Genomic DNA, 22922 nt, shown 5'->3' on the forward strand with positions numbered 1-22922 from the left:
TTTCCCTCTCTCTCTCTATCCCTCCCTGGCCCTCCCCTGACTCTCTTCCTCCCACGCCCTCCCCTGACTCTCCCTCCCTGACTCTCGCTCTCTCCCTCCCTTGCCCTCCGTTGACTCTTTCCCTCCCCTGACTCTCTCCCTCCCTCTCTCTCCCTCGCCCTACCCTGACTCTCGCCCTCCCTCACCCTCCCCTGACTCTCTCCCTCCCTCTCTCTCCCTTCCTCGCCCTCCCCTGACTCTCGCCCGCCCTCCACCTGCCCTGACTCTCTCCCTCCCTCTGTCTCTCCCTCCCTCGCCCTCCCTCTGTCTCTCCCTCCCTTGCCCTCCCCTGACTATCTCCCTCCCTCGCCCTGCCCTGACTCTCCCTCCCTCGTCCTCCCCTGACTCTCCCTCTCTCTCCTTCCTTCGCCCTCCCCCGACTCTCCCTTCCTCACCCCCCCCCGGGCTGTCTCCCCTCCCTCCATCTCTCCGTCCTTCGCCATCCCCTGACTCTCTCCCTCCCTCTGCCTCTCCCTCCCTCTGCCTCTCCCTCCCCCTGCCTCTCCCTCCCCTGCCCTCCCCTGACTCTCTCCCTCCCTCTGTGTCTCCCTCCCTCACCCTCCCCTGACTCTCCCACCCTCTGTCTCTCCCTTCCTCGCCCGACTCTCTCCCTCCCTCGCCCTCCCCTGACTCTTTCTCTCCCTCGCCCTCCCCTGACTCTCCCTCCCTCGCCCTCCCCCGACTCTTTCTCTCCCTCGCCCTCCCCTGACTCTCCCTCCCTTGCCCTCCCCTGACTCTCTCCCTCTCTCTCCATCTCCCTATCTCTGTCTAGGCGAGGTGTAATAATTCTATTATAAATATCACGAAAAGCAAGAGCTCTTTGCTGCACACATTGAACCACCTTCCCCAGCCTTCCCAAAATCTGCAGCACGTTATTAATGACACACCAATGTAGAAGGTGCACGAGAGCTGGCTGGACCGCCGCGGCAGAGATCAAGTGTAATCCGGAGGGCAGAGATTCCAAGTAAGGCTGGGCTTACTCAGACTTTCATCCCTTCAGTGTCGATAAAATAAATGCTACTCGGGGAAGCATGAGCTGTGCAGAGTGATCTCCAAATTCATGCTCGGTTCAGTGAGTCATGGGGTATGTAATTGAGTCCTGGTCACTGTAATTGTCTAACAATTACAAGAGAGCAGAAAAATAAGCGAAGTGGCAGGACTGCTCCCCGCAACCGCAGATGCTTTCCAAGGCCCGGCTCCAGCCATGCGCTGGGTGAAAAGTGAAGCTTGGGCATTGTTAAGAGTAGGTTGTGAAGGACAGCCCTGCCGTCAGCCAGGGGCAATTAAGCTTATGTATGTGACCACCAGAAACCTGCTGGCCGTACTATGAGTACCCCTGCTCTAGGAAATGACTTGTGAATTGGGAAAGTCATAAATATGCACCTAAGTGGAGATGTAACACGACGGATGCAGATTTACAAATCTTTTGTGAACTGGAGCAAAAGGCATGTATGAAGTAGTAAGACTCCACACCATACTCCTTAAATTGATTGAGTTTATTCACTTGCATGGGTTTATTCATGGATCAAGTCCTCTTGACTGGCTAACCCGGTGCCTAACTATTTTCAGTGATTAAGGGGGATTGAGGGAAAGATACTCCAAGCAGCAGCGAGCAGCAACACGACACACCACTTCCACAGCCATCACCAGGAGCCGGAGACAGCCGTTTGCCGACAGCTGACAGGTGAGGCTTAACCAAGAGTGGGCGGTGTAGCGCCCGTACAGCAAAGTGTGAGCCTTGGTCCTGACAGAAGTGGTCCAGCCGGGACTGGGTGCAGCTTGTGGATTGGTCCAGGGAGGCTCCCACTCAATGCCCACCACTCCTTAGCTGCCTCACTCAGCTGTGCAAATTAAAGTACAGTGCTGCAAGCAAGGATGAGAAAGCGAGGATTGGATGTCCTTTCCCCAGCTGCCTTCATAGCAAAACAAGCATCGGCATAGCCAATAGGTCTCGCCTTTGGGACCTTATAAGTGTTTAGCCATGCAACAGTTGACGTTGTTGCACCAAGGATATTGTGCTGCATAACTAAATACTTATGAGGCCCCAAAGGCGAGACCTATTGGCTATGCCAATGCTTGTTTTATGCTACTCATGGGTGTCATAGTGCATTTATAGAAGAACAATAACATTGACTGATGCCACTTACACATGTAAATAGGTTGTTTGGGCAGCACCTTTACATTCCCTAGTTATATGAGTAATTAGCTCCTACATTGCCGCATTTTTCTTTACTTTCTAGGGTTTCTATTCTTGATTTTATAACTAAACAAACAAGACACCAAATCAAAGAATACAGTGGAAAAACCTGGAATTTCTCAGCTACATATACATTCGAAAGCTCTGTTCCATTGATTACTTGGGTCAAAATAAGTGGCAGTATTATTGTTCCTGTATTATACTATACAAGCTGCGTCTCCCTGCACAAACAGTTCTACATGTGGGGGAGGGAATGCAGCTTAGCATTACTTTCTCCAAACCGTGTGCACTGACTAATATCCACGCCCACTGCAGTGATTTGCTGTACATGTGGTTATATACAGGCCCACAGGGGACCCAATATCAGAAGACTGATAAAACATTCTTCAAAAAGAAAGATGGCCTTGATGTTTATAAAAGTGCAGGTACTCGTTATCGCAGAGTACATGTTTGCTACTGAGAAGTGTTAGTATTCGCCCATTAAAAGTATTATAATCTGCAGGCACTCCCCTTTCAATTTAAGGAAGCACAGGTATTTAGTACTTTAAAGCATCCACCCATTTAATGCCCTTTGGTAATCCCATGAACCTAATTTTATGTTCCAAATGCAGATTCGCAATCTGTGAGCCTTGTTACAGGTGACTGATGTTAGGGGCCATATTTCTTAAACTCCAGCCACTGGGTGTGAGAATTTATCAAGTGTGATAAATTGCACCTGTTACAAATTTTTAGAGGACTAACAGGCGGATGTATATATATTTTGTAATTATTTGGAATTTTTCTTGCTGTAAATTTCAGCAGATTTGATCGGGTACGGGTTAGTAGCAAAACATATATATTTCCAGAATGTGGGTTAAAGGGCATACCCAAGGCAGAGAGGAGGACAGACGGGAGAGGGGTGCCTAACTGCTCGGCCAGCTGGCATTGAAAAAATACATGTGGGTACCCTGACCAGAACACAGCTCTCGCAGCTCAGGCACACCCGATGGCCTGCTAACTGGGTTGGCAAGGTAATGAGTTAAGTTTAATGATGGGCACAATTGGGACCACTTCAACAAAGAATGAAATGTATGAGGGGTTTTTGAAGTCCTTATGAACATTTGATTGTCTCAAAGTGATAGCTTGTAATGAATAAACTTTAAATACGTGGCCACCTGAGAGCCGGCATCAGGATTTGTGCAAATGTGAAAAACTGAGGCACAACGAAGTCTGCTTGGAAAATGGTTGTATATGAAACAGGGCATGGTTGGTACTTAGCTCACAGTCCGGGTGGCCGGAGTGCACAAGTATATTAGGCCTACTTTGTTATTTGTCACTCGTGTTAAAGTAAACACAGGAGTGGGCGATACCAATGACACTATGGAGGGGTGTGGAGGACATCACTCGGGTGCTGAAGTGCCGGTTACTCGCAAACAACTCCCTGAATGCTGCCTTCTTGTCCCTCCTGAAAGATGTGCCGTGACAGGTCAGCACGGTGGCACGCTGAGCGCAGAGCTCCGTCTGCAATCTGTATCCATTGGAGAATATTGGCATCCTGCCTTGGCAATAAAGTGCTTTTGTCTTCACCACAGTAAAGAGGGAACTGCTGACAAAGCTGTAATTTATGCAGTGGAGCACAGCTGGATGCAGCAGTGTAGGGACATGCCCCACAGGAATGTCCTCCGCACAGGTCTTCGCTTCAGCGGCACGTCCTCCCAGCAAGCCTTTGAACAACAAGTTTGGCGAGGAGAGGTGGAAGCAGCAGTGTGAGAGGAGAGCGGAGGGGGCCTGCGCCTGTTTCTCTTGCGGGAGCGAGCAGGAACCATCTGTTAATTACAAACAGATGGTTTCAAAGCTCGCTCCCGCAAGGGAATCGCCAAACATGCACGTGTTGCCATTCAAAGCAATGCAATGTGTGCATGTTTTTGCCTGAAAAACTGAATCGATTTTGACAAAGATCTCTTTCCTATGGAGTGCATGCACGCTACAGAGGCGAGACCTAAAAAAAGGGGGGTGAAAGAGCTACCCAACTATCCAACTGATCTCCTGAGCCACAGTATCAGTAAGCCTACTCCCGCCTGCCCCCAGCAGTTGGCATCCCCTACAGCTCTCAAAACGTTTGCAGCTTAGCTTGAAGCTTCTTTCAGCCAGAGGATGGATGGTGTGCACATCGAGGCAGGGTTGAAGAGTGGTTCATTACGGGAAGCCAGAGCAACACCAGAGTACCGTTGAAAGATGCTGAAAAGATGTGTAGATTCCTTAATAGAGTCAATTTACGCACAAACAAAGTTAATTGTGGAAGCGGCCTGTTGCCGTTAGAGTCCGGCTTGCAGCAACGTTGAGCCTCATATTTTCAAGGAAACACCACAAAAAGCAGTGGAGAAATACCAGGAAATATTTGATTTAATTGAAAATAATAAAGTTGTGGAAAAGAGAAACTTTTGAATCGGCGCATCACTCCCCATAGAGACTGGATTCAACGCAACTCTTCCTCTACGCATCGCAGGACTGTTGCATCGTCTCCCCAAGGTCTTAGGAGTTTCGCATCTCTTTGTTTCCAACTCTGCAGCTGTTTGGCTTTTGGAACTGGATTGTTCCTTTTTATCTATCGCAAATGCTTTTAAACAGAACAGCTTGAAAAAATGAACACATTCAAAAGACTTATTAAACTTATCATAAATCTACAGGGGTCAATTCAAAGTTACCCATCACCCACTGGACATTAACAAAGCTTGTGAAAACGACATGGCTCTTGTAATATGCATTTTATATTATGCTACCATCATCCTAATGCAAGATTTTTTCATATCACGACGACTTTACAAAACTTTCACATGTAAATATGAGCCAATATTACCCCTGATTGCTTAATTTATCTCTATTATGTATTGTGGTTTTCTTTTGATACAACGAGTTTATGTTAACCTAGAAAAATCAACAAGTGATGTAGGTTTGTACCGTCGTTTTCTTATGTTTTTGGGGATTTGTTCCCATTTTATCACTGAAAATCCTAGAGTTAGAAAACACATGGCCAACTTTCACTGCCCATCACCACAAGGTAAAACCTGGTAGTCGTGGGCAGTTAAAGCTGCAAAATGACCCCAATACCATGGAAGAACTCTTCCATTGCGAAGGTCTCATTTTCTTCTGCTTAGAAAGAAGAAAAAAAACACTTTGGATTTTTCCTTTTGGAGAAATTATTTGAAAATTTGAAGCACAGCTCCATCATGTTGATTGATCCGCCCATCAAACTTTCAATGCTTTCACAGGAGCCACTGTGACAGTGGTTCCTATAAATGCAAGAGATGCCGGCTGGGCCGGCTTACATCTCAAAATTTGGCAGGAGGAGTACCCTAGCTATGGGGGGAGTAAAGTATTTCCAATTCAAAATCAGGCCATACGTTCCAAATAATAACATGCAATTTGTTAATGATGCTCTTCAGATTTTCAGTGATAAAATGGGAACAAATCCCCAAAAACATAAGAAAACGACGGTGCAAACCTACATCACTTGTTGATTTTTCTAGGTTAACATAAACTCGTTGTATCAAAAGAAAACCACCATACATAATAGAGATAAATGAAGCAATCAGGGGTAATATTGGCTCATATTTACATGTGAAAGTTTTGTAAAGTCGTCGTGATATGAAAAAATCTTTCATTAGTATGATGGTAGCATAATATAAAATGCATATTACAAGAGCCATGTCGTTTTCACAAGCTTTGTAAATGTCCAGTGGGTGATGGGTAACTTTGAATTGACCCCTGTGGATTTATGATAAGTTTAATAAGTCTTTTGAATGTGTTCATTTTTTCAAGCTGTTCTGTTTAAAAGCATATGCGATAGATAAAAAGGAACAATCCAATAAAGCAAATGTTAAAAGGATGGCTTTTACATGTAAAATTGATTTTAGCGAGTCAGATTGTTGCTAGTGTTCAGAAAGTTTCAAAGCTTTGACACCTAATCAATTTCTTTTTTTAATATTTGCCAAGGAAGAGGAAGTACATTTGTGTAAGTGGTCACTGTTAAGAAATATGCAAGTTGTGTTGAGTGCTCAGTTATTTGCAACTACTCCCAGCAGTCTCGCTCACTTCAGTCGGATAGAAAGCAATCAAGAAATAAAAGGAATTTTCTAATGTTTGTTGAAAATCCTCTTGTCAAGGTAAGTTATGAGACAGGCTTGAAAGTTTTATACGGCTTTAGATCGGCTTCCAAAACTCAGCCAACTTAGGGTAAGTAAGTATACTCTCCAAAATTTATCAAATGCTTTTGTGCAACGTCCCAATGGTGGGGGTTCGAAGGGCCTGGGAGAGTGACCTGGGAGACTTGGCAGATGATCGCTGCAGGGGGGTGTTATAGACACCCAGGGAAGTGGTGATAGCTGCTCAATTTAGGTTGATCCAACTAAAGATACTTCAGAAAGGGTTAATTGACGCTGGGGCCTGTTTCCCACCTGAAACTGACTGAGATGTGATGCCTGGAAGGGAGATCTAAATTACACATTCAGGCACTGCTCATGACTGGACCTAGTTATCAACATAACCCCATGGCCCCTCACTGATTTACAACAGAAGGTACTGAACAAAGGCTTGGGGTACGTCCCTACTAATAAACCTGACACCTTCCTGCTACACAATGAAATCCAAGATTTCATAAGAACCATTAAACTGAGGGCTTTCTTTAAAGACAAAGAACCCTCTCAAGTTACTTCTGACACAGGTCTGAAACCAAAGTCTAACTTCACACCCTTAGACAACCAACTCCCTGTGGAGGTCCTGGCATTCGAGAAAGCAATCATGCACGAACTCAAGAAATTGGACACTAAGCAGAAGGTGTTCCAGAACACTAGCAAACTTGAGAATGAGGCAATCAGGGAACTAAGACTTAACAAGAACTTAACCATAAAACCTGCAGACAAGGGTGGGGCAGTGGTTATTCAAACTACTGCTGCTTATGACAAAGAATGCAGAAGACTCCTCTCTGACAAAAGGAACTATCAGGTCTTGGTAGAAGATCCCACTGAGTCTCTACGAGTACGAATAGAAGGGATGATTGAGGAGGCCCTTGCACATGATTGGCTCACCAAAAAAGAATCTGAATTCCTGGTTCAGAAAAATCCTCGCATCCCCTATTTCTACACTATACCCAAAGTACATAAAAACCTGGGAAACCCACCAGGGCGCCCAATTGTGTCCGGCATCTCATCCATCCTTGAACCCTTATCCAAGTTTGCCAATGCCTTCCTGAGACCGTTGGTGCAAGCCACCGACACATATCTTAGGGATACTAAAGCTGTCCTGCAACTATTACAGAACCATCCCTTTGACACTGACTCACAAATGCTTCTGAGCCTTGATGTGGAGAGTCTCTACACGAGCCTCCCACATGATGAGACACTTCTGATAATCGAAGAAGTACTCCACTCTAACCACTGGAAATACCAAACCCCGTGGAGTAGTCATGGAATGTATCTCGCTGGCCCTTACAAAAAACTTTTTTGAATACGAAGGTACCTTGTTTTGGCAAAGCCACGGAACCAGTATGGGGAGCACATTTGCTCCGAGCCTGGCGGGTCTGTACGTCCACCACCTGGAATCCTCCAAGATCCTCCACCCCAACAACCCCTTCAGGGGAAGGATCCACACATGGCGACGATATATTGACGACATTTTGGTGATCTGGGAGGGGGATGGAGATTCAATCACTGAGTTCATGCAATGGCTCAATAACCAGAACACCTTCCTCAAATTTACCCACCAAATGTCCAACAGCGCAATGGTTTTCTTGGATCTCAATATCTACCATGAAGCAGGTTTTCTGAAAACCGAGACCCATTTTAAACCCACGGAAAGGAACTGCCTCCTCAGGTTTGACAGTTTCCATCCTCGTCACCTGAGGGAGAATCTGCCATATGGACAATTCCTGCACCTACGCCGGAACTGCAGTGACCTAGCCAAATACAAAAGTCAGGCTAAGGACCTCAGTACAAAACTGAGACAAAGAAAATACCCTAATCATGTGATTCTCAAGGCTATGAAAAGAGCCAGGAATAACAATCGTGAAGCCCTCCTGGAAGATAAACCTAAGAAAGATGACCAACTGAGCAGAACTGTCTGCGTCACCACTTACAGCCCAGTAACGAACCAAGTAACCAAACTGGTCAACAAACACTGGCGCACCCTGACGAGTGGCTCACTTGATCTGGAGAAACCACTGTTTGCCCACAGACGTGGGAGGAATCTAAAGGACATGCTCGTCCATACAAGACCTCCTCCACACAGAGTGGAACAAACGAGGATACAGGGAATACAGGGCCATCACCCGTGTGGCAACTGTAATAGTTGTCATCTTACTAAGAAAAGCCAGACCCTAATCTTCACTAATGGTACCAGTTGGGAACAACGTACATTCACCAACTGTAACAGCAAGAATGTAGTGTACCTAATCACATGCCCCTGCAAAAAAGAATATGTGGGAATGACAACAAGACAAGTCAAAATAAGGATTAATGAGCACAAAAGTAACATTAGATGCAAAAAAACAACCACAAAAATGGCAGCCCATTTCCTTGAACACCAACATTGTGTTAATGAGTTGCAGTGGACAGTGATTGAGCAGCTACCCACAGAGACAGGGCTATTTGAAAAAGAACAGCGGTGGGTGTTCCGTCTCAGGACTGACACCACTGGGCTTAATGACTCAATTCCAAGGAGCCAACTGCGGTGAATACACAGTCACACCTGACCAGCTACCATATGAGTTATGCATAGGGTATAGTTAATAGACCTGGCTACCCTTATCGTTGATAGCACAGCCCCTATCTTATTAAACAGTCTAGTGATCCATATGCTCACTTCAGGGACTGTGCGCTATCCCTTTAAGTCAATTCCTCCAGTTTAGTGCTGCCATTATTAATGTAGTGCTGCCATTGTCACCTTTTACATGGTTTCATTTTTCCCAAATATATGCCCCAGATGCCCGATTTTATTATAACCGCAACCGGTTACCGATTCCATTTTCTGAGCGCTGCGCATGTGCATTAAATCGGCACTACTTCCCGGCGCATGCGCGCCTGAGCCATAACTCCGGGCATTAGCGCATACGCTGTCCCGCGAACGCTACTCTTCTACGCGTGCGCACTACCTTTTAGCACCACACCCGGCCCATCGCGCAGCACCGGATCCGGTGCACTTGTAACCTCCGTATTTGGGCATACTTCCGAGGATCATTAACCAATCCTCCCCCTCCTAATTACCATTCAAGGAGTATAAATAAGATACCGCCAAACCAACCCAACACTTCACCGGAGCAGCGTTGAGGGGAAGGCAGGCGATTTGACCATGCAGTAGCCGTGAGTTGGGTCACACGATCTAGGAGGAGCATTGTGTTCTTCTTTTTTCCTTCTACTGACCTTACCATTTATCAACCTAAAACGCACCCTTAATATACTTTAGGTTGCTTTACTGAGCAGTGAGGAAGGAATCCCCCCAATACCACGCTTAGGCTCATGAGGTCATCATACTTTGTACTATAAGTAAGCCTACAATTCTCTCCCTCTCCTGATTCACATCTGGGAGTGAACTAATTATACTGTAGATGTATGTCTGTGTTTTTTTGTGTGTCCTTTTTTGAATGTCTTCTTTTACAGGGTCTCAGAACCTCATTTTGGGTTCCGCTGTTTACCCTTATTCATTAGGAAAGCATTTTCTTTCCTCAGTTCCTGGACATCCGACTATTATGTTTATTATGTCTTTTTTCCACAGGTTCTCTTCAACGCCAATTGGGCGCAACTGAGCTTACTTATACATACAACATTGATAGGTACATTTCACCTTTTTGTATATTTTTGTAGAATACACTTTAACATTACATGTGAGTAAGGTGAGGATAACGTGCAAATCCTTGTCCTGAAGAAGGAGTCTCTGTACTCCGAAACATGTTGACACTCTGAATGGCTGATATACCCTAATACGTATACAATCAGCCTCACTCTGCACCTTTTTAATAATACCAGCCGAGGACATAATAAATATTTTTCTCCTACGAGCCAGGTATTTTTTAAACTCACTTTTTTCACCTCACCTCACTTACTCACACTTTCTCCCTGATACACACACCCACACATAGTTCACTACCAAGTGCTCCTACGCAGTCGGTAGTCGTAGCACGCCGCATCCCGTAGAGGGGTGCGAAGGCCCCGATGATGAAGCATGACACCAAGGGGCCTGTTGGTGTGTGAGGGGCATTTAAACAACACTGTGTGCTCCCCATCACTTTAGGGACCACCACCACTTTCCAAGTGGATTCCATTTTGTTTAATCACACTGCTCATGACTGCCTCATTTTTGGAGGGGTGTGCTGAGCCACCTTGAACAGGTTATCAGTTGGAAGATTCCCCACAACCCCAAACTTACTTTGCTGCACATAACTGATGATATTGGGGTAAAAGCTAACAGAGGGTGCTCTTATGGTTGGGTCTTGTGGTTACGAAGAGGGACATTACCAGGGCGTGGAAAGAGAAAGAAGCCCCACTTGTGATCGGGTAGGCGAAGGGTATGGAACTGCATGGGTCTGGAACAACCAATTTATTTGTCAAGGGGTTGCCCCCAGAAACATTTTAAGATCTGGAAAGAACAGAGGGATACATCTGGAGCCGTGTGAGGCAAGACCATGGGAAGATGGGGGAGTAAGAGATGGGAGGGGCTTGAGGACCAGTAGCCTGAAGAGTCCTGTACTGAAATGTCCTTATTTCTTTTCGCACTGTAATGTAGAAATGCAATGTACGTGGGATTCTTTGTATTGGTGTTGCGCTCACTGTGATGGAAGTATAAAATCAATAAAAATGTTTTAAAAAACATACTGAGCCGGAGCAGGCCTCCCTTGCTACCAAAGTTGGATGCCACATTTTCAAATACTCTGGAAGGTTCCTGCTTTAATGGAGCTTGCATTTCTCCAGTGGCTAATGGCCAGAATAGGAGGTTGAATGGAGTTCATAGCTGGAGGATAAGCTTGCAGGAGGATGTGGTGAAGAAACTTTGAGAAGGCGAAAAACTCTGGGAAAGTCCCAGATGGAGTGCGGCCAGCACCAGGTCAAGTATGGCCCTCCATTAGTGAGCTGGCAGCTGAAACCCCTGCAAAGGCTCATTAACTTTAGCTCAAGCAATGCTGAATGCAGGGGAAATGTGAGAGGGAGAATCATTGTCAAATGCTTTGATCTAATCATGATATCCCCCAGAGATGCTCGAAGACGTAGTATAGAGGTCCTGACCCCACTGGCCCTGGCCTGACAACCATATTTTATGTGGACAGTACTGGGGTCTACTGACTGGCCTGAAGTGCCAAAAATAAGAGATCACTCTATCAATCATCAATCACAACATTTGTGAAATGCACTACTCACCCGTGAGGGTCTCGAGGCGCTGATGGGAGGGTTGCTGCTACTGCTTGAATAACCAGGTCTTGAGTAGCCTCCTGAAGGTGAGTAGGTCCTGGGTCTGCCGTAGGAGGATGGGGAGGGTGTTCCAGGTTTATGTGGCGAGGTGGGAGAACGATCTGCCGCCAGTGTTCGCTCTTCGGATGCAGGAGACGGTGGAGTGGAGCTGGCGGTTTGAGGTGTAGAAAGTGAGTGGTCAGTAGAGGCATGTCGGTCCTGTGTTGTGGACTGTTTTGTGTGCGTGGGTGAGGAGCTTGAAGGTGATCCTCTTGTTGATGGGAAGCCAGTGCAGGTATTTTAGGTGGGGTGTGATGTAGCTGTGAGGGATGTCGAGGATCAAACTTACTGAGGCGTTCTGTATGCGTTGTAGTCATTTTAGGAGTTTGGCGGAGGCTCCTGCGTAGAGGGCGTTACCGTAGTCTAGCCTGCTGCTGACGAGGGCCATGGTGACTGTTCTTCTTGTTTCGGTGGGGATCCACCTGTAGATCTTGTGAAGCATGAGGAGGGTGGTGAAGCAGGAGGATGAGACGGCGTTGACTTGCTTGGTTATGGAGAGTGTTGAGTCGAGGATGAACCCTAGGTTGCATGCGTGGTCGGTGGGTGTTGGTGCTGCTCCCAGTGCGGTCGGCCACCAGGAGTCGTCCCACACCGAGGTAGTGGAGCCGAGGATGAGGACTCCAGTCTTGTCTGAGTTCAGCTTCAGGCAGCTGATCTTCATCCACTCGGCGACGGCTTTCATTCCTACGTGAAGGTTGCTTTTGGGGGTGAGGGGGTCCTTGGTGAGGGAGAGGATCAGCTGGGTGTCGTCGACGTAGGAGATGATGTTGAGGTTGTGCAGTCGGGCGATGTGAGCGAGTGGTGCCATGTAGATGTTGAACAATGTCGGGCTGAGGGATGACCCACAGCGGATTGGCAGGTGTATACGCCTAATCCAGCCTGTGAGTCCCAGTGATATATGTGGTATGTAAGGGTGTCAGGTTACAACTGAATAGCAGTGCAAAAAACGTGGAAAAATCATTAAGTGAAAAGTGTGTATCAACAAGTCTAGACTCACAGGCTCACAGGCTAGATTAGGCGTATACACCTGCCAATCCGCTGTGGGTATACAGTCTTGCCTTCATGGAGTGAAGGATCCCAGATGATGAAGGGCGCTCTCGGTCGATGACTGATGGGAATTTCTTCATAAAGAATGAATACCTAGGTGTGATTTCATTGGTCCTGTTGATAAGTTGAGTTGATTCCATCTTCTTTCACACAGATACTTAGTTTTGTTCTTTTCTTTTTATTGACCCATTGCTACTTTTTGTTGGTGTAAGTGTGGGATGAATACCTGGTGAATCATGTCCACAGAAGTCGGGTAGAGGAGCTGTGCACCTGCAGCATGAAAGATGGTGTGAGGATGGGGCAAGGGAAGTTGCTGTGGGATGGGGAGGTGCTGCCGGACACTACATTTCAGCAACCGCACAAAGAGATTTGAGTTTGAGTTTGAGTTTAAAAGTATTTGTAGAGCGCGCTTTCACCAGCGGTTTCATGGCGCTGTAACATGCAGATCTCCAGAGTGGAAGTGGCAGGGGAGGAACAACGTAACAAATAATCTAACTAAAGGATTTGGTGAATAGATGAGCTTTGAGTTTCTTTCTAAACTGGGGGTAAGACGTTAGAGATCTGAGCTCAAAGGGCAAGGAGTTCCATAAGACTGGGGCAAGGGTTGCGAACTTCGACCCCCCCCATTTTTTCCTGCGGAACCGGGGGACTGATAACAGGGATTGAGATGAGGATCGTAGCTCCCTAGTTGGAAGATATGGGACAATCTCTGAAGCGAAGAAGGCAGGGGCCGTGCCCAGTCGAGCCTGGAAGGTGATGGAAGCAAGCTTGAACTGGACACGTTCACGGACAGGAAGCCAGTGTAGGGATTTAAGGAGGGGTGTAACGTGACAAGATTTAGGGAGTTTGAACACCAACCGTGCCGCCTGGTTTTGGATCAACTGCAGCCGCCTAAGACTATATGCAGGTATGCCAGCATATAGGGCGTTGCCGTAATCCAGGCGGGAGATGACCATCGCAAGGATGATCAGCTTCAAGGCCTCAAAGGAAAAAAAACGAGATACCTTGCGGATGGTGCGTAGTGAAAGAAAAGAAGAAGAAACCACGGAGCTAACCTGGGAGTGAAGGGTGAGGTGAGAATTAAGTTTGATGCCTAAGGTTTTCACTGAGGTAGAAGGGACCGGGGTAGAACCTAGGGAAGGGGGCCAAAAAAGTGAGGACCAGGGACTGGAGGCACCACCTGTCAACACCAACTCGGTCTTATCTGGGTTGAGTTTCAGGTGGTTAAAGTCCATCCAGTCCCGGATGAAAATCATAATGGACTGAAAATTAAGGATAGAAGCAGAAGAAGAAGAGAGGTTGAAAACAAGTTGGAGGTCATCCGCATAGTTATATACGGCGACCTCCATTTGTTGTAAAGCAAAGATAAGGGGAGCAATGTAAAGGTTGAACAAAAGAGGTGAGAGGGAGGAACCTTGGGGGACCCCGCACTGAACCTTCCAGAAGTCCGCAGAAAAGTCACCCAGGCGAACCGCCTGGGTGCGGTCCCTCAGGAAGGAGGACAACCACACCAGGGCCGTGCCCCCGATCCCTGCCGCCCTGACACGGGAAAGCAAGATGGTGTGATCAACCGTGTCAAAGGCGGCTGAGAGATCAAGGAGGACCAAAGCCTGGGATCGACTGGTGTCCATTCCCTCCCTGAGGTTGTCAAGGACCGAAAGCACTACGGACTCCGTTGAGTGTGCAGGCCGAAAGCCAGCCTGGCGAGAAGCCAGAACCCCATGCTCCTCCACAAAGGCGCTCAGGGACTTGGTGACGTGACGCTCGAGCACCTTAGCCAAAAATGGTAGGAAAGAGATGGGGCGGTAATTGGCGGGGACCGAAGGGTCCGCGCCAGGCTTCTTTAAGATGGGTAGAATGATAGCTGTTTTCATTGGGTTGGCCACAACCCCCTGGGAGAGGGAACTGTTGAGAAAGTGAAGAGGGGGATCAGGGCAAGTAGTGTAAATGTGACGGAGGATGTGAGCGGGACAAGAGTCCAGAGGGGAACCAGATTTGATGAGGGGAATTAATGAAGAGAGGGATTCCTTGGTCAGAAGTGGGAAGGCATTAAGTTGTCCTTGAGGTGGAGGACACTGAGGGTCCACAAAAGTAGGGAAAGGTAAGGGAATATTGGCTTTGATAGCGGCAATCTTATTGATGAAGAAACTGTTCAAGGAATCACAGAGGTCCTGGGAAGGGGAGGGCTTGAGGGATGTCCGGTCCGAAAAGGCCAAGTTGTGGACAATCAAAAAATTTCCCTCGATTGGTTCTCGGCTGTGAGGATGTTAGAGGAGAAATAGGCCGTTTTGGCGGCCAGGATAGCTTTCTTATATTGAGCCAGGAGAGCGATGAAATCAGCTCTAAGAATGGAACAGTAATTTCTCCTCCAGGCCCGCTCAGAACGGCGTACCTCTAGTTTGATGGTTTTAAGGTCATCGGTAAACCACAGATTGGCATCCTTCTCCCGCTTAGAGGTCAACCGCTTTAGCGGAGCAATGGACTCACTAGCTGAAGAGAGCCACTGATCAATGGCGTTGGCCTGAGCCAGAGTGGAAAGGCCTTGTAAGGTGGGGTAGGAATCAACTAAGAGGGCAGATAAGTTATCCGGATCCACTCTGCTCCACGAGCGGACCCAGACATTTTTGGGAAGAGTGAGCCTGGTAGTAGAACTAATGGGGAGAAAAAAAGATATTAGATGGTGATCGGACCAGGTGCAAGGTGAAATGGACAAGGAGTCTACCGGGTAGTTTAAGGACCAAATCTGATCCAAGATATGCCCCTTGACGTGAGTTGAGGAATGAACGTGAGAAACAAAGTTAAGAGATTGAAGTGTGTCTGAAAACTCTCTCGAGGATGAACACTCTGCTGGGTCAGAGGGCCAGAAATTAAAGTCACCCAGCAGTAAAACGGAAGAGTTATTAACCGTGAGGGTGGCCAGCACCTCCTGAAAGTCAGAAAGAAAACGTACAGGTGACTGGGGAGGACGATAGATGAGGACACAAGTGAGTGGGGGGGAAATGGAGGTAGTGCGGATGACAAGGTACTCGGTAGTAGCAATGTCTGACAAAGAAAGCAATTGGAATGGGAAATCAGATCGGGCAATAACTGCAACGCCGCCCCCAGTTCTGCCAGACGAACGATCAGCACGAAAAGCATAATAAGGAGCAGGAAGAGAGGCTAATAAGGCAGGCAAGGAGTCATCACTGAACCAAGTCTCAGTTAGAAAGAGAAGATCAGGTGCGTGGAGATCCAACAGCACCGATAGTTCATGTGAATGAGCCACTGCCGACCGGGTGTTTAAATAATAAGCCTTAAGAGACCTGGCTGGAACTGGTTTGGCGTCCTCCTTAGGAGGCGGAGGGGAAGTAAAGGAGGAAGATGGACAAAAGCAGGGAGAAGCAGGGGACAGATCAAACAGGGAAATGCGTGAGTGTGTAGAGGCATGTAGAAACCACGGACCTTGTAAACTGTGAAGTTGGGAGGAAGTATAAGTAATGCTTTGGGCAGGGTGACTTCCCCCTAGCCCCGGTCTGTCGCGGACGGGCGCAGACGGGCTTAACTTAGGCGCAACTTCGGCGCGCCTTCGTCGCGCCCGCTGCGCCCGTCCGCTGCGCCGCCGGTAAGGAGTGGCCATTATGTAGGGACACATATGGGAGGGATTTCAACGGGGCGTGGCAGGGGGTTTATCTCATAAGAGGTTTCTCTCAGTCTCTCTGATTGAGGGAAAACTCCATTCAGATTGGTACACTTAAGGATGTTCAGCAGGGCAACACTCAAAGCAGAAGGACTTGTGTGTACAGTCAGTACTCTCCCACTCCAAACAAAAAGGTAAGAAGGCCTTCCTACTAGTCAGGATATCAATCCTGTCCACATCTAAGCTCCCTTTTGTTTCACAGTCTGGAAGCAATACACAAAAACTCAGAATCATTCACAGTCAAGTGATCCACGACACTGGTACAAGGCGCAAATGGTTGGTATAAGAAAATGCCAACTTTCTAAAAGTGTCTTTTTCAGTATTGGGGCAATATTGGACTTTAACATTGAAGGGGGTTTCAAATTGCAATACATTTAAGTGTCAACAGCATATGTATATCTCATCCCAATCAAAACCTAGCACGTACTAAATGTTATAGGGTAACCCTGTATTCGACAGTGGGAAATAAATGTGTTACTACAGTGAAAAACAACTGTAGGTGTTTGTCACTGCCAGGAAATGTAAAACGTAAGTACTCATATCACAAGAACGTTAGCACTAAATAGCAGTGGGAAAGTGCACAGAGTCCTAAAGCCAACAAAAATAAATTAAGCAAAACAAGAGTGGTGAAGGTGAAAGATTTGGGGGAATACCACAGGGAATAGCATGCCAAGGACATCAGGTCAAGAGTTACTGTCCACATACATAAACATAAACAGACATGTAGTTCACCTCTTACACATCTCATTGATGGAATACAATACAGGTGTCACTGCAAGGACTGCCTGGCACATCTTGGACTTATTTAAGGTGTGTTGCTCCTTGGCAACCTCATTGGCATGCATTTTATCCTCAGTGTGCTGCCTCACACTCATCTTTCTGAAGCTGACTTTTGAGCTGCCTGCACTGTTCAAAGAGAGGACTGTGTATATGGACCAGATTATAAGCATAGAGGAATTCCTTGACGAAGTTTCACACAGCCAGAAATATTGTTCCAGTCAGAATTTTTCTCAGACATCCTGCTAATATGACTTTATCACCAGGAAGTGGGCAATTACTGTGCAAACTCGGTTTTACCAGGAAGGATACCACATGGAATTCCCAGTTGAATATGGATTAATGAGGATTAGCCGCCTCATGTGATTTCACTGGCCATATTTTCCATCTGGTAAATTTGGTCCACTGTTCCCACACCTGGGAAATCCAATTGCGAACCACCGGGTCAGATGTAATAAGGTAGATCGGTATCTCACCCAGGGATACCACTCTGCCTAACTAGCAATCCAGCCGCATATGGTATGTTATGCATCACTATCAATAAATTATTGTACATAAAGTTGCAGAATACGAGATTAAAATAGAAGATGTTTGTGTTTATCATCATGTTCCTTTATCAGAAGAACAGAGCAAAGTAGTTGGAAGAGAGTCTATGATTGTGTGTAAAAGTGGTGTGCGTCTTAAAGCTTCTGAACTAATTATACACAGTATCTCATTAGCAGATATTGTCAAGCTTGCTTAAAATTGCAGCTAAACATCTTCCAATTTACTGAAGCAATGTGAACTCCACATCCTTGGAACTAAGATGCTTTCAAGCATAAGGAGCAAGTGCTCAGCCAGGGGATGTGAATTGACTTAATACACAGTAGAGATGATTCCACATACGATCATTTGTATTTGTGAATACTGTAGTTAATAAACATTTCTTACGGGGCAGTGACTGCCAGAGCAGAGATGAAAGAGAACACAGGAGCTTCATTTGTTCTAGTTGAGCTTCCTCAACACCCTAAATTCTACTATACACAAAGATGTGTCACATTCTCTCTAGGGTGCACGTGCTCATGTGGCCACTTCTATGAGCTCAAGCCAGCTTAATTTGTAAAAGTATACAGGCAGGGGGGCATAGCTTTTCTGAGTTCTGCCACCAGAGGTGCTGGGTGCTGGGGTTGCTGAGTGCAAGGATTGTTGAATATCACTGCTGTTTAGTTTTGATTCCACCTCGTGTCTTTCTTCTAACACACTACATCTTCAGTCTCTTTATTTAACTCTTGAAGGTTCTTTTTCATTCCTGCTTACTTTCTTTCTCACTATTTTCCTATGTTTCCCTCTCCCATTTCTCTCTTTTGTTCTGGGTTCCTAAAAACGAGAGTCAGTGTCCATTACAAATTAAGTCCTGGCATGGGTTTAACCTGTAGGAGGTGCAGGTGGGAATGGTGCAGTTTTCCACAAAGTAAATATTTCTAGCAAAAATCATATATTAATACTGATTTTTGTGAAATAATCTTGCTTGATCAAATCTGCTCATATGTGTGTTATTAACAAAACAAATGACTAATAAAGTGAAAATTAATATAATTGGGAATTGAAAAGAATAGCATGAACATTGTGTAAGAAAGATATAGAACATTCGGATGTCAAAAGCTGCAATAGTTTCTGTGCAGAAAAAGATTGAAAACATTAGGTTTTTTTATAAATGAGAAGAGAGACTTTTTAAGTGTACTAGAATTTTCACAAGTAGAATACTGAAGTGCAAAATAATGGAAACGCTTTTAGAAATGTTTCTATAAATGTAGATTCTATTCTTAATAAGGAGAAAGCATTAATCATAGTCAATATCTAGAAGTAATTTATGTATATGGGTCTAATTAGAATAATGAAACTAAAATAATGATTTCTTATGTATTCTTTTGTGATCATTTAACTGAGGGGTGTTTTACTTTCTTTAGAAGAGAAAAGATGAATTTACAGTGCCTCAACGGGCTGCTAAAGTTATTTTCCCTTTCCACTAACATAGTCTTAAGAACATCCTTTCTGTATGAGAAATGTATTCTCTTCTGTGGATGAACTGTGTTGGCAAATGTTGCAAGTTGATGTGGAAGTGCAAGCATCGGAAAGAAAATACGACAATTTCCTCCTGCTTCCAAAGAATGATGACACCAATTACTTTAACAAAGAACCGTTGAAAAACTCGAATGAACTGATTTGAATGATGAGCACCATAAAAGATTTAGCCAAAAGGAGTTGAGAGTTTAGTAAAAAAAGATACATAAAGAGGGTTGGACTTTAACATTTAGTGTATAATTACTAGAGTAAGAACGAAAGCTGCTTCTATTAAAGGAGAGCCTTGCTGCTATTACTCTGTGCTACTCTGGTTGGCTGCTATCTTTGCAAATCCTGACTCTGGCTATCCTGATTACTTGCACTTCGTCGGCTGGTGATGTTGCTTAAGCTATACCTTTTCGGCAGAAGTGTTAGCTCGGTGTGCATTAGTACTCATTGATCTAGGTTTGATTGAAAATCAAATTGCATATTGATTTTTACAATGAACTATTTCCTTTTGTCTCTTCTTCTCTCCACACATGCCAGTTATTGGTATTGTGATGAACTCATTATAAACTGTATTTCTCTTATTGTGATTTTACCTGTAACATTGAACTAATGAAGAAATGTATGTTATTTCTCTATTGTATTCATGTATTGACCATTCATATTCTAAAATATTAGATAAAAGTGATGTGATAAGTAATCAGAGTTTGTAATTATTGACAACCTATTGACATATTGTAATATTATGACTAAGTTTGTTAGTTAAGTATTTCCTTCATTATAGGCTCTCATTAAGGGAATATTATCCATCTTTTCATTATCGAGTCCCTATTAGCTCGACAAAAAAGTTCATCAGAGGACCTGGTAATTGTAAGGGGTTTTTGAGTTTTCATGGGCCCGAACACCTGGTTATAAAAGATCTAATATAATTAAATTGGTGATATTATAAATTGTTATACAATTTTTACACTGTTTCCACTGCATCAATAGCAACATTGTATATATTAATTATTGTGGTTTCTTGGACAATGATATCTGAAAAAAAAGTTTGTCCATAATATGCTGTAAGCAAGAGAACCATCAAATATGATTTTGACTCCATTACAGGCTGGGCTTTGAAATACCCACATTACCATCCCAAATCCCTCCCTTTGACCACTGTGTCTCTCTTCTATTATTATTATTATGTTTCTTATATAGCGCCAGAATCGACCCCCGAAGGGGTATCTCCGCGCTTGCCTTGGGAACCCGTCCTGGCTTTTCCCTGTGAGATAGCCCCTACAGGGCATCCCCAAGGTGAAAGCCAGGCATCCCGCCGCGGGGGGCCGTTGTGGAGATTAAGCAAGCTTAATGCCCAGAGTTGCAGAGTGTGAACCCATGATTAGGTCAGGCACCGAAGCGAGAATTATCGAGTCCATGGACATTTGAGCTCAAGACCCTGACGCGTCGAGAATTGAACCCTGGTCCCTGGTCTGACCTGTGCTTCAGGGTCTGCCTGCTCTAACCAGTGAGCCACACTTTATTTGTGGGACTCTATGTCCCACAAATAAAGCAGATGGCAGGTGGTGGTAGAGAACTGGATTAAAATGAAGAAGCTGAGAAGGACATGGAAGAAAGAAATCAAGAGACAAGCTGAGAAGGAGTTAGGAAGAATCATGAATGGGAAAACATGACAAGAGATGATTGCAAGGTGAGTTGAGCAGCACACCAAAGAGTGAAGAAATAGGACACTGGCAGGTATGCAGAGAAAACATATGTTGGGAAAAGAAAATGCTCATAAAAGTCATAATTACTTGCAAGGAAGAGAGTTGATGGTTATTCGAGATCTCCTAAGACTCTTTAACCATACAGAAAAAAAGAAAACAGAACTGAACTAAAATGGAGAATAGTTTAGGTACTCGACGAACTGGCAAAGTTAATATTCTCCTAGTTTTTGGTTTTGCTCTTGAATTCATATACTCAATATATTCACAGTCAACTGGATTAGTTTGCAGGATCCCAAGCCTTAATATAGCAAAACACTAGTTGACAGTACAACAAATACTGTCACTTGGTACAATGAGCTTAAGTTCAACTGCACAAGAGAGAGCAAGAGACGCTAAAGGACTGTTTTATGCACTGTATGACAAGAAGTAAACATACAAATTATGCAACACTTCCTTGATCAACCATGTTGCTTTTTATATTGTAGCAGGGAAGCGCGAGCACAAAAAACAATACTTTTCGTTCACCCAAACATGATTTTAAGAGTGTTCTAATGACACAACAGACCATGGAGGACATATGTGTGGCAGGAAGGCACATACATGAACTTATTCTTGCAATCACATTACAAGTAGACTGGGTAAACGGAAGTCAGAACTATTTGTGGATGCTCCTCAGAGGTGTAGAGGAACCCAATGCTGAGGCAAACCATTCTAGGAGGGCGACGTTACACCATTACATGGTGAGTAAATGAACAGACACTAATTCCATAAGTGGCTTTCTCATTTTTTCCAGAAGTGTTCTACTTGTATTTATAAAAATCTGTATAACAGCAAAGGATTATGGGAAAATATGAGGGAGCATGAGCTCCATTAATGCCACTCAACACCTGTTTAGGATCTTTTTTCATGATTATAGCAAGAGCACTTCATTTAAAACAAAAGAATCTGAGAACATAAAGTTTAAAAGCTGTGGAAGTTTGCAGATATGAACAGGGGTTAATTGAGGAAGGTTCATTAAAAACTTTTAACAATGCTGTACCATTACTCCAATGCTTGGGCAGATAAATTGTGCGGCCATATTGCAAGTGATTTCTGGAGCTATCAGGTTTACAAAATGTTCAAAATAATGAAGAGACCTCTATTCCATTCTGTACTTAATGTGATCTGGCAGTAAAACAATGTCACTATCACATTTTGTAAGAGATTTGCAATAAAGAATGAAATGCAGACTCACCCGCTCCAGTGTAATTTCTTCAAATTCATATTCAATATCCGTTCCATTGACCTGAGGAGCATGAAACACAGACAATTAATGAAAGTCTGAAGTTATGAAACTGATTGAAGCAGCCACTCCTGAATATTTAAAAGTTAGCAAAGGGATGAGTGTCTTGCATAAAATAAGAATCTTCTCTCTTGACATTTCAATCTAGAACAAGGCTATGAAAGTAATTTCAACACATTTGCAAAAGGGATTATAAATTTCCCCTCCTAGATGAGGTGTCAATTTATAAAAACTGAATTCATTGCAACATATTGTGTACTTTCATAGATACATTATTGTGAAATAGAATTCAACAGTTAATCTACCATGTTACAAGTATAAAGTTTAGCTGGTCAACTTGTGCTTATAAAATAAACTCTACTTTCTCTCCATGCTTTGTTTGCCATAGTTTCAGATTTCTCGAACTTAAGTGGCAATCTGAGAATTTACTTTTGACCACTCCAAATTAAAAAATCGAAATATTGGTGACACAAGATGCATCATGCTGCACATTACATTAGAGGCAATCAAGTGGTTCAGTAGGACTGTCTGGGAGCTGCAGGATGCTCAAAACATGAAGCAAAGAAGAAAAGGGAAAATTAAAGGGCTGGACAATGAAGCACACTCCTTTTCAGGCATATGGCACATGTGATCTAGATAAATGTTGTTACTCACAAGTGATACTGGCAGTAATAGTCCAAAC

At 44.7% G+C, this 22922-nt stretch overlaps 1 protein-coding gene across 1 annotated transcript in view; it reads right to left on the bottom strand.

The window, feature by feature from the left end:
• The window catches only part of LOC147696853 (disks large homolog 2-like), a 1652766-nt gene that overhangs the window by 667725 nt on the left and 962119 nt on the right, over positions 1-22922 (bottom strand). Inside the window, exon 6 of the mRNA XM_086936079.1 lies at positions 22193-22243. Coding sequence (XP_086792205.1) covers positions 22193-22243 — 51 coding nt within the window. The remainder of the gene's footprint in view (positions 1-22192; positions 22244-22922) is intronic.

The sequence above is a fragment of the Lissotriton vulgaris genome, chromosome 8, assembly GCF_964263255.1.
Source record: "Lissotriton vulgaris chromosome 8, aLisVul1.2, whole genome shotgun sequence".
Classification (NCBI taxonomy): domain Eukaryota; kingdom Metazoa; phylum Chordata; class Amphibia; order Caudata; family Salamandridae; genus Lissotriton; species Lissotriton vulgaris.